Source organism: Elephantulus edwardii, unplaced genomic scaffold (genome assembly GCF_000299155.1).
Source record: "Elephantulus edwardii isolate Elephantulus edwardi_28Jun2011 unplaced genomic scaffold, EleEdw1.0 scaffold00131, whole genome shotgun sequence".
Lineage (NCBI taxonomy): Eukaryota > Metazoa > Chordata > Mammalia > Macroscelidea > Macroscelididae > Elephantulus > Elephantulus edwardii.
Window position 1 is genome coordinate 8,823,559 of NW_006399881.1, and position 12,299 is coordinate 8,835,857.

General features: G+C 43.8%; 1 protein-coding gene across 1 annotated transcript in view; it reads right to left on the reverse strand.

Annotated features, from left to right (window-relative positions):
- Positions 1-11,674: 11,674 nt before the first annotated feature.
- The window catches only part of LOC102874618 (dual specificity mitogen-activated protein kinase kinase 2-like), a 3,366-nt gene continuing 2,741 nt past the window's right edge, over positions 11,675-12,299 (reverse strand). The window contains exon 3 of the mRNA XM_006893830.1: positions 11,675-12,297. Within this exon, the coding sequence (XP_006893892.1) occupies positions 11,675-12,297 (623 nt within the window). The remainder of the gene's footprint in view (positions 12,298-12,299) is intronic.

Genomic DNA, 12,299 nt, shown 5'->3' on the forward strand with positions numbered 1-12,299 from the left:
GGCTCTATGAGGAGAAATGTGGGGTCAAGATTGGTGGACGATTTATCAACAATCTGCGTTATGCAGATGACACAACCTTGCTTGCTGAAACTGAAGAGAACCTGAAGCACCTGCTGCAGAGGGTCAAGGACTGCAGCCTCCAATATGGATTGAGGCTCAATGTCAAGAAGACAAAGATTCTCACCACTGGACCAATTGGCAGCATCAGGATGGATGGTGAAGAGATTGAGATTGTACACAGCTCTAGTTTGCTTGGCTCCACAGTTAACAGTCTTGGCACCAGCAGCCAGAAAATTAAAAGGCTCATTGTCATGGGAAAGTCTGCTGTTAGGGACCTCTCCAAAGTGCTGAAGAGCAGTGGTGTCTCTCTGGAGACTAAGGTGCGTCTGATACAGGCCATGGTTTTTGCAATCACTTGTTATGCATCAGAGAGTTGGACAATGACCAAGGTGGATAGAAGGAGAATTGATGCCTGTGAGCTGTGGTACTGGAGAAGAGTATTGACAATACCATGGACGGCTAGGAAAACAAACAGATTCGTCCTGGAAAGGGTTAAACCGGGTGGCTCCTTGGAGGCAAGGATTCTGAGGCTCCATCTAACATACTTTGGACATGTTGTGAGGTGAGACCGGTCCTTGGAGAAGGACATCATGCTTGGGAGGGTGGAGGGACGGGGCAGGAGGGTCAGGCCCTCACTCTATGAGGTGGATCGATTCAGTGACTGGGATAACCTGGATGGGAGTGTCAGAGACAGTGCGATTGGCACAGGACAGAGCAGAGTTTAGGGCTGTTGTACATAGGGTCGCTATGAGTCACAAGCGATTCGACGGCACATAAAACAACAATAATAATGGAATATATTGACCTTCCTTGTCCTTTGTGATGGTTTTTGCATTGAAATTTATTTTATCAGAGATTAATATTGCTACTCCTGCTTTTTTCTGGTTGTCGTTTTCTTGGTATATTTTTCCCCAACCTTTTTAGTCTTTATCTTCATTTTTCAGGTGTTTCTCTTGTAGACAGCATATTGATGGATTTGGATTTTTTTAAATTTTGTGTGCGTGTACCATCAAATTGGCTCTGACTAGCACAGAGGAGATTGCCCCTCCTTCTCCAGCAGAGCATGGATTTTTATTTTGTTATCCAATCTGCTACTCTTTTTCTTTTCAGTGGTGCATTTAAACCATTCACATTCAGTGTGATTATTGAGAGGCAAAGTTTTATTGCTATCATTTTGTTGAGCTCTTTTTGGTGTTACTGCTGGTTGCTTTGGTCCATCCTGCTTTCTGTGGCACATCTATAAGAAAGATGTCTCTGTTCCCTGCAATGCTGGTCTTGTTTTTACAAACTCCCTTAGGTTCTGTTTCTCTGGGAATATCTGATCTCTCCTTCCTATTTGATAGACAAGTTTGCTGGATACAGTATTCTTGGTTGACAGTTGTATTTTTTGAATGTTCAATATATGTCATTCCACTGTCTTCTTGCTCGCATGGTTTCTGCTGAGAAATCGGTATTTAATCTTAACTGCTCTCCCTTACAGGTTACTCTTAATGTTTCTCCCTTGCTGCTTTCAAAATTCTCTCCTTATCTTTGGTTCTGGCAAATTTGACTATGATATGCCTTGGTGTTTTGGGTATTTTTTTTGGGGAGGGTCTATTCTATATGGTGTTCGATAAGCTTCTTGAATATATATTCTCTCATTCTTAATTATGCTGGGAAGTTTTCTTCTAGTAATTCACCCACACCTTTTTCGGTGCCTTTAGTTGTTTCTTCCTGTTCTGGGATTCCTACAATGCACATGTTATTTTCTCTTGATGATGTCCCACATTATTGTTAGGTTTTCTTCTTTTCCATTCCTTTTTTATTCTGCTTTTTGCTCTAGCAGTGGTTCTGTGTTCGATCTCTTCAACTCTGTTCATGTGTCCCTCCATCACATTGACAATATCTGAAACATGTGACCTTATATTTTGGATCGTGGTTTCTTGCTTTTCCAGAGCCTCTAATGCCTCATTTGTTTTATTCGCATTGTTTTGGATTTTTTTTAAGCTCCTCCTGGTTTTTGCTTGCAGTGTTCTGTAATTCTTCAAGTTTGTCTTTCACTCATCGAAAAGACTCTATCATTGTTCTTTATATTCCGTGTCAGAAAGTTCCATCAGACTTTCTGGCTTCAGGAAATCCATTGATACTGTGTCATTTTTGGGGGGATGATATCTTGCTTTGGGCTTGTGTAGGAAGTGAGGTAGTCTGCTTCTTTTGTGGCATTGCCTGAGGTGATAGCGGGTTACTGATCTGATGTCACTGCTCCAGAAGAAGGTTGGGCAGGCGAGTGCATGGATACATGTAGGGTGGGCACATGCACAGATGCACATGGGGGCTGAGGGAGGAACATACATGCAGACCTGGCTGGGAAGAGGACAGGGGGACCTGAATGGAAAACTAGGAAGCCTTAGTTTTCCCTTTGAGAACTGGGTCTGCCACGCTAGTTGGGCACCAACTGTCTCACTCCCTCATGCTTAAGGTGAAGGGGTCCCACAATTGGTCCAGCAATCAGCAGTGATCCCTGCCTAAGTACCTCATTCAAATTCCTGCTGTCCTACTGGCTGGGTTCTGCCACATCTTGCTGCTTCACACTGAGGCTCGCTGCTCCCCACCAAGGCTCAAAGCTCCATGCAGAAGCACACTGCTCCCCACCAAGGCTCCCAAACTAATTATTTTCATAATATTTTTCACTCAAATTCCTTCTGTCCTGCTCTTCGGCTCGCTCTGTGCCTCAACTCACTCTGTGCTTCGACTTGCTCTGTGCTCAGCTCACTATGTGCTCAGCATGCACTGCCACCTTCCTTCATTATTGTTGTTATGTGTCATTGAGTGGGAACTGACTCATAGCTATCTCACAAGCAGGTCTTCAAAGGCTGTAAACATCATGGGAGGAGACTGTCCATTGTCTCCTGCAGAGTAGCAGATGGATTTGAACTGCCTACTTTTGGGTTGAAACACAGCTCCTTACCACTAAGCCACCAGAACACTCTAAGTTGTGGCAAATGTGCCACAGAGAACATATGATGGAATCTGGGTGTTGGCTACTCCTGGCTGGACCATAACTGGCATGTTCACACACACACACATACACACACACTCTACTTTGCAACAAGCTGTGCTGCTAACCAGGAGAGTGACTTCAGACATGTAATTTCAATGCGCACACACACATAGAGAGCTTTGCAACAATCTGTGCTGCTAACCAGGAGGGTAACTTCAGACATGTAATTTCAACACACACACACACACACACACACACACACACACACACACAGAGCTTTGCAACAAGCTCTGCTGCTCACCAGGAGGGTGACTTCAGACATGTAATTTCACCCCCCCCCCGCCCCAGACTGCTTTGTAACAAGCTCTGCTGCTCACCAGGAGGGCTGACTTCAGACATGTAATTTCACCTAAGTCTTAGCAATATTATCAGGGGAAAAAAAGACATCATGCCGGGAAGGGTGGAGGGTTGGAGAAAGAGAAGACCCTCAACAAGATGGACACAGTGACTGTGACATGCTTGAACATACAAGATGGTGAGGACGGTGCAAGATAAGGTCACTATGAGTCACAGTCGATTTGATGGCACATAACAAGCACAACAATAAATTTTGCTTTCCTCCAAACTGTATCCACCTCAGATTAATCTGGAGCCCTGGAGGTTCAGGGGTTTTAAACTTCAACTGCTAACTGAAATGTCAGCAGTTGAAATCTGCGGACCACGATGTAGGAGAAAGGTGTCCACATTTCCAGCCTTGGCAACTACCGCAATTATACTCTGTCCTCCTGGGTCATGATGACTCGGCATTGACTCAGGGGCAATGGATAGATTACTTAGAGCTCAAAAACAGATGAGAATTCACCATCCTGAAGTGATTACCACTGAAAGGAATGCATCCAGGCCTGTTTACTCAGCAGTCAAGTTACTTCTTTGGTGCAGTCTTTCAGATTGAATAGTTTCAAAATGTCAAACTGGGGAAAAGAATTACTCACATTTAAACAACTTGAGTGACAAATTGACACCATCCTGAGAAATCCTCTGTTTATATTTAATCTACTCACATACCTTCCCACTTTTTATCTTTGCATGTTGTCCTGCTAATGGAGCCCAGTTAGAGTGGTTCCTGTTATTCAGACACCCCACATCTGTATCCACCTTTCCAGCATTTTGTTTCCTTTGAAACTTAAACAGAAGTCAGCATCCCACATAAGCCAGTCTAAGACCGATCATCATTCAAGGCAGCACACCTCCGTCTCCAAAAGTAATTAGCCTTCACATGAATCCCTAGATTGTTGCAATTGTTTGACCTTGGGTACTAACTGAAAAGCTGGCAGTTGGAATCTATTCAGCAGCATCAAGGAAGAAGTCCTACGGGTCTACATGTGCAGGGTGTAATTACTGAAGACCTGTGCAATGCAGTCATCCTCTGCAGGACCCAATTCCCAGGAGTCGTAACTGACTCAGTGACGATAGGTGCAGTGCATGTTCTCTTTGTCATTTGCTTATTCTACTTGGGCGTTCTCAAGAGTGCATAGCTGGAACCAATTTGCAGCATCCACAATATGTTCTTAAGAGTGCAGATTCCCTTCCCCTCCATTCAATTGTAGCATCTCTCTCATCCTCCCTTAACCCTTCTCCACTTACAAAAGAGACAGTGCAAGAAGTTTTTAAGGAAGGAGCCACAAGCTCACCTAGAGACTCTCTCCAAATGTGTAGGTGCTTATCTCTACAGCCAGTGTTTTATTGTATATTGATTTGGGAGTGCCTGGGAGATGCAAATGGCTAATGAGCTCTGCTGCTAATCTGAGAGGTTTGAGGTTTGAATCTACCTGGAGATGCCTCAGCAGAAAGTCCTGGCAATTTACATCTGAAAAATCAGTCCCTGAGACTGGAGAGCATTATGCTGAGTGAACACAGTCCAACAAGTACAAATATTGTATAAAACCATTATTGTAGAATGAGTAGGAGGATCCATGGTGGGGGGAGGATGGAAGCTGAGGGGTGAGGATGTGCAGCAGGAGGGGGATTAATTATAGAGTTGGGCAATTTGATGGGAGGAGTGAGGGAAATTGAAAGAATCTGTTCTGGAAAACATTGTATTTGAATTTTGTAAATCAACTATAATAATAATAATAAATAAAAAGAAATACAATGCATATGAATTACGCAAACCAATGTAAAATAAAAATATAAATAATAAAAATGTCTCTGAGACTGTATGGAGTACAGTTCTGCTATGGCACACATGTGGTCACCATGAGTCACAACAGACTGGACAGCAACTGGTTTTATATTTATTCAGGTAGTTGGCATAGAGGTGAGGACTGAAGAGATTATTCCTAGCATATAAGCCCTCTCTTCCCATGACCAAATTCATCTCTTGGTCCATCTCATCGAATCTGAGCTCCACCTTGTGACCTACTACCTCATCACTTTCTAGCTCTGAAACCTGTTCAATTCTGACCAAGCGAATCTGCCTCCTGATCCCTTGCCTTTGGGCTCTGTGACTGGATCTCTAGGTACCTCATGTCTCTACCCTCCTGCCTACCATCCCATCAAACACAAGCTCACACAGGTTGATCATTTCCCCATAAGACTCAGTGCATGTACATAACCATACTATGTCCAGACAGGGAACACTGGAAAAAATTAAAATACAGGCATTTGTAAAAAAAATCCAGAGCTGGGATCCAGATTGTCATGTAAGCTAGTTAAAAGTGAGAGGGAGAGGGGAGCTCTGGTGGCCTAGTGGTAAGGAGCTGCAACTACAATCCCAGAGGCGCACAGTTCAAATCCACCAGATGCTCTGCCGGGGAAGGAGGGGCAATCTCCTCCTGTACCAGTCAGATCTGATTTGACGGTACACTCACACAAAAATAATAAAATAAAAATAAAAAAAAACAAAAAAAACCCACAACTTAAAAAAAAAAAGTGAGAGGGAGATGAAGCTCAGATGAAAAACAAGTCAGATATAAATGAGAAGGATCCAAGCCCATTGTCATGGTTGTATACAGGCAGTAGAGTGATTAAGAACTTAGATTCTAGTTCAGGTTGCATTACTTTGGGCAAGTTGTCTAACTTCTTTGTGCCTCCATTTACTCATCTACAAAATGAGGACACTCATAGCCTCAGGAGATCAGGAGACATATTGTATTGGGTAAGTTTGCTGTCAGGCATCTCTCCAAAATACTGACAAGCAATGATGTCAGTTTAAAGACTAAGGTGCACCTGATTCAAGCCATGGTCTTTTCATTCACTTGCTATGTATCTGAGAACTGGACAATGAATAAGGAAGATGGAAGAAAAATAGATGCCTTTGAGCTTGGTGTTGGAGAAGAGTTCTGAACATCTCATGGATGGCCAAAAGAACAAACACATATGTCTTGGGGGGAAAATGCAGCCAGTGTGCTCCTTGGAGGCACACATGGTGAAACTTCATTTCTTATACTTTGGATATGTTGTTAGGAGAGGCTATTCCTTGGAGAGGGCCGTCATGCTAGGAAAGGTGGAGGGATGGTGAAAGAGAGGAAGACCTTCCCAACAAAAACTGACACAATGACTGCAGCAATGGGCTCAAGTGTGTCAGAGATGATGAAGATGGTGCAGGATAGGACAGGGTTCAGAGCTATAATGTTCATAGGGTTGCTATAATCGACTTGATGGCAACTAACAACAGGAATTGTATTTTGTTTGTTAAGTATTGGACTGCAAACCAAAAGGTTAGCAGTTTGAATCTACCATTTGTTGTATGAGAGAAGAACCACCACAATTCGGAATCCCCTCCACAGCAGTGGGTTTGATGTTACTATACTTACATCCTGGGGGTGTTGAATGGGTTAAATGAGTCACATAGGTAAAGGATTTAAAACAGTGGCTGGAAAAGAGTTAGAACCCATGAAGCATTAGCTACTGAGGGTTTCCCTCACTTACACCAACCTTCTACTTTATACACAAAATGCCCTTTTCTAGTGATTGTCATTGCTGACTGATAATGTATCCACAGTAAGCACGTGGAAAATGCCTTCTCCATGCTTCTGAGGAACATCATGGTTTTATTTTTCAACAGCTTAAGCATAGTACAGTCATGGAGTTGACGCAAAGGCAGGTAGCATTTACTTCTGTTGTACATGAGCCGCCATAATGGAGTACCAATTTGACTGCACATACATTGGCCATGTTGCCAGGAGAAGTTATTCCTTGGAGGGCAACATGCTTGGAAAGATGGAGGGATGGCAAAAAAGAGGAAGAACCTCCGTGATATGGATTGACACAGGAACTGCAGCAATGGGCTCAAGTGTATCTGAGATGATGAGGATGGTGCAGGACACATCTGTTGTTCATAGAGTCGCTATGAATCGTACTCAACTCAACATCACCAAACAACAACAAATAGCAACAGCAAGTGTTAAATGTTGGTATTGCAAAGTCAGCACATTCACAGGCAAGTATTTCTGAGATGCCCATGTGGACACATCAACTAAACCCAGCATTTCTCCACCACTCTGGCTCTGCTACAAGTCTCCACCACCAACAGTCACACACCAGCCCAGATGAAGCTCCTCAGATGACGGGTACTTGCTTGGAATGGCATCTTCTTGACTTTCATCTCCTCAGTTTCTCTCTCCTAAACTCTCACCCAGATTTTCACTGTCTGATTTTTCATTCCATCATATTATCCAGGCCCAGGAATGATGCTAACAAACTCCCTAACCCTCAGCCTTCACTACATAGTTAATTACCTCACTGTATTCTTCACTGGGACCTGATGTTGTTGTTTGGTGCTGCTGAGCCAGTTCCAAGTCATAGCGACCATTTATACTCAGAATCATATGTCAGGTGTACACAGGCTAATGATTTAGGCCAGATGGAAAGATGGTAGAAGCACTAACTTTTGTTTGCTCCAATTAACAGTTATTTTCCTGCCGCTGTCTATAAAATTAGCTGGCTTGCTCTTTCAAAATGTAAGTGCAGCTCCATTATCTTACTTGCTATGCCTATTGAAATAAAAGGCCTTTTCTACATCTGCAAGAGCATCTATTACTACTTCCGGGAAGCATCTCCTTGGAAACCACTGCGTTCCAATGATCTGGACATGCAAGGCTTAGGTGGACCTGGGACTCCAAAGCCATTTTGTTGCTGCTCTTGTTGTTAGGTGCTGTTGAGTTGGTTCTAACTCACTGAGACTCTCTGTACAAAGGAACAAAACACTGCCCAGTCCAGGAAAATCCTAGCAATCTTTACTATGTTTGAGGCCACTGGAGCTACCGTGTCCATCTTGTTGAGGGTCTTCTTCTATTCACCAGCCCAGCACAAGGTAAATCTCTCTCCAGGGACTAGTTCCTCTCAACAAGTCCAAAGGATTCATCCTTGATTCTAAGGATTATTCTGGATGCAACATTTTCAAGACAAAAGTTGTTTGTAAGTTTATGCAGGCCATGATATTTTCAATAACAATTGTGAACACCCTAATTTATTTTTTTTTTGGAATTACAGGGTCACATTTTAATTCCTGAATTTTACATTTTAGCATTAATATCACCACATGTATACAAATGGTGTAAAACAAGTACAGTGGTATTTTTAATACAAAATAAACATCTGTTTTATGGAAAAACTATAATTCATATCTACACAGACAGCCCATCTTTTCCAAACAATAGCCCAAAGTAAAATTAACTACAAAAATCTCCAAAACAGGGCAAACTGCTTCAGTTTAAGCTATTCCAGGAAAAATGGACCCTTAACACATTACAAGGGTGATCTAAAGATGGTACCTAGAATTACAGTTTTAGCTTTTTATTCCCAATGCATTCAGTTGTAGTTTGGGGACTCTGTTTTCCTCACTTCTGCATGATCTCAGATCATGGGTGAGCAAACTATCATTAAAATATTTACAGGTAACTTGCTGTTCTAAAAATAAAACTTCTTAACTGTTTGCCTCAATTTATGATTTTAGGTTCACTTACGTACATGGAATGTGCTTTTATGCTTTCCAATTACACCCTTGTCGAACACCCCTGTGACGCACGCTGCTGCAGACACATCCTGGTCCCAGGCGGCTTCCAGCTAGTAAATGCCACTTAACTCAGAACTATTCTTTTTAGGTTAGGTTTTGTAATATACTCTTTAAAAATGTGCTTGCAGCTCTCAACAGAGACTTTACCAGCAAAGCAGAAGATGACTTCAAAGTCTCTTCCGCCACTTGTGGTTCTGGGAGGCGACTGGAAAAAAGGAAATCCGTCCTACGACCCAGGTGTCCAGGGACACTATCCTTCTAGAATACTATTTTATGGATTCCTGCCATGTATTTGCTCAAAAAGTGCCAATTTCAAAGTTACCTAACAGAACACTGTCCATTCAGAATCGACCTTGCTTGTTTTCATCCAAATACACACTGAACATTTCTGGTGTCCAAGACTCAGCGTGCATCTGTAATACAGGGTGTGCTTCCTGCCATATACCACGAAGGCTAAATTCCTGTTAAATCTTTGAAGACATGGTCCCAATGGCTTAAGTGTATTAATTACGGTAGTTGAACTTGTTTTCCATAAAAATTTCTATTAAAAAGAGGCAACCTAATTTAAAAGTATCAGTTCTTAAAAGAAATAATAAAAGTATCAATTCTTCAAATCAATCCTTCAGTCTCTCAGGTTTCTCATGCATATGATGAAACTGAAAATACCATAGCTTGGGTCAGACAAACCTTAGTATACTATATGACATCTCTTTTTAAAAAAAAATTGGTTTGCTTACAAAGTTTGTAAATGTTGTGTTTCATACAATCATTCTCATGCATTATGCTTTATAAAATTAATCACCATTGGACTTTGCCCATCATTACCCTGTCTTTTTGCCTAGGTTCTTAAGGACCTTTTTATTCTTTAGTATTTCAAAGAGGTCTTTTGCACCAGTGTGCTATGTGGTTGGTTACTTGACTGCTGCTTCTATGGGTGTTGATGATGAACCCAAGAAAAATGGAGTCTTTAAAAATCTCAACTTTTTCTTCATTTGTCATGATGTTAGTTATTGGTCCATTGATGGGAAATTTTGTTTTCTTTATGCTCAGGTATAAAATCCATGGGAAGTGATAATCCTTGATCTTCATCAGTAACTGCTTCAAATCCTCTTTGATTTTGGCCATGCCTGTATCTCCCTTCTCAAAGCACTTGCTCAGCATACAGACTGATAAGAATAAGACATAAGAATGATGACAGCACACAACTTTGAGGCAACTTTTGACACTCCCTGATTTTAAACCATGCAGACTACAATTTCTCATAGAAATTGTAGAACAATTAGTGGAACAAACATGTCAAACTGTTCTACACAGATTAGTAAGTAAGCAAGCATAAGTAAGCCTGTGCTTACTTTGCTTACTGGGTACCCTATCCCTGCCAAGAAATGTCAATTTGAAAAAAGGCACTGATTATGTAGTAAGGTGCTATGAGGTTGGAAGAGAGAGAGATGCCTTCAGAATCTACTCTACAGCATGAGGCGGGTGGCTTTTGGTAGAATGCTATTCCTCTTCTGAAAAGCAAATCCTTCATGAAAATTATATATGATCTGTCATCCAGGAATGGATTATGCATCCAGGGCAAACATTGCTCATCAGCTGGTGGCCTCAAACCATGTGCCTTCAGGATTGTAGTGCAGCTTCTTGCCTCCAGGCCACCAGAGCTCCCTGTATATATATCATTGTTCTTTTAAATTCTGTGTCAGAAAGTTCCATCAGACTTTCTGGCGTCAGGAAATCCATTGATAATGTGTCATTTTGGGGGGATGACATCTTACTTTGTGATTGTATATGGTGTGAGGTAGCCGCTTCTTATGTGACATTGCTGTGGTAGAATTTTTCATGCCTAAGGTGATGACAGGTTCTTGATCAGAAGTCACTACTCTAGAAGAGGGTGGGCCAGCTACTCTGCCTGTATTTCTCTCTGAACTTCTGACCCAAGGGAAGATTCAGTTCAGGGGTGAGAGCAGCCTCATGTTCCAGCTAAGTCAGATCAAGGTGCTCCGGATTAAAGGCAAGTTAGTTGACTGGATGTGGAGGCACAGGTGTGGGGTGGAATGGATGCAAGGCAGGTACAGGCACAGGGTGGACATGGGCATAGTGTGGGCACACGCACGGACCTCACTCACATCCCAGCTGTCTGGCTTTCACCCGGTGGCTCTTATCCAGCAGGGCTCTGGGTATGGCGGGGCTTAAAGAAAACTCAGTAAAATTTCCACTGTACTGCTTGCTTCTGGTGGGTGGGTCCCATAGCATCTTGACGGGTACCTCCCACCAGGGCTCAGCTGGTGGCTCCCACTGAGGCGTGGCTGGCAGATCCCGTTGGGGCTGGGCTGGTGGCTCCAGCTCACTGCTCCTGTGGCTCTTTCAGGTCATATGAATGGGAAGTCAACACAGACCAGGTTCAGCTTCTCTTCAAAGTCAACTTCTTTTTTTTTTTCTGTGCTTTTTCTTTCCCTTTTTTTTTAAACCTAGGGAAGCAGGTTCCGAGAAGACCCCAGCAGCGTTCCCTCCCTGCATTGAGAGGGCCCGAGGCGACGGGGTGGGCTCAGCGGCTTCGCTGAGGCTTCCGCAGGGGGCGCAGGGCCAGGAGGGGGGCACAGGCAGGGACGATGGCCCGGTCACACAGCGGTGCGCGTGGGTGTGCTGGGCTGGTTCAACCGCAGCGTTTTACACAACCAGCCTACAAAGTCCACTTCTTCCACCTTGGACCGCTTGATGAAGGTGTGGTTCATCAGCATTTTCAAGTCAGCACGTTCTGCCGGGTTCTTGATCAGGCATTTATTTACAAACTCCTGGAAGTCCTGGGTGAAGACGCCGTTGGGCAGCTTCGGGGGAGGCTCATTCACAATGTAGTCCAGCAGTTCAAAGATGGCCATGGCGGGCCGGCTGTCCATGCCGTGACCACTGATGGGGCGTCCGGGGGGCCGGGGCCTTGGTGAGATGCTGTGGGGTTCGCCCTCGGCCCCGTCGACCACGGGCCGACCGAAGATGGCCTCCAGCTCCTTGGCGTCGGGCGGGGGGATGGGGTACCTCCCGATGGACAGTTCCACCAGCGACAGGCCCATGCTCCAGATGTCCGATTGCACCGAGTAGTGGGTGCCCTGCAGGCACTCCGGCGACATGTAGGAGCGTGTCCCCACGAAGGAGTTGGCCATGGAGTCAATGAGCTGGCCGCTGACCCCGAAGTCACACAGCTTGATCTCTCCCCGTGAGTTGACCAGGATATTGGAAGGCTTCACGTCT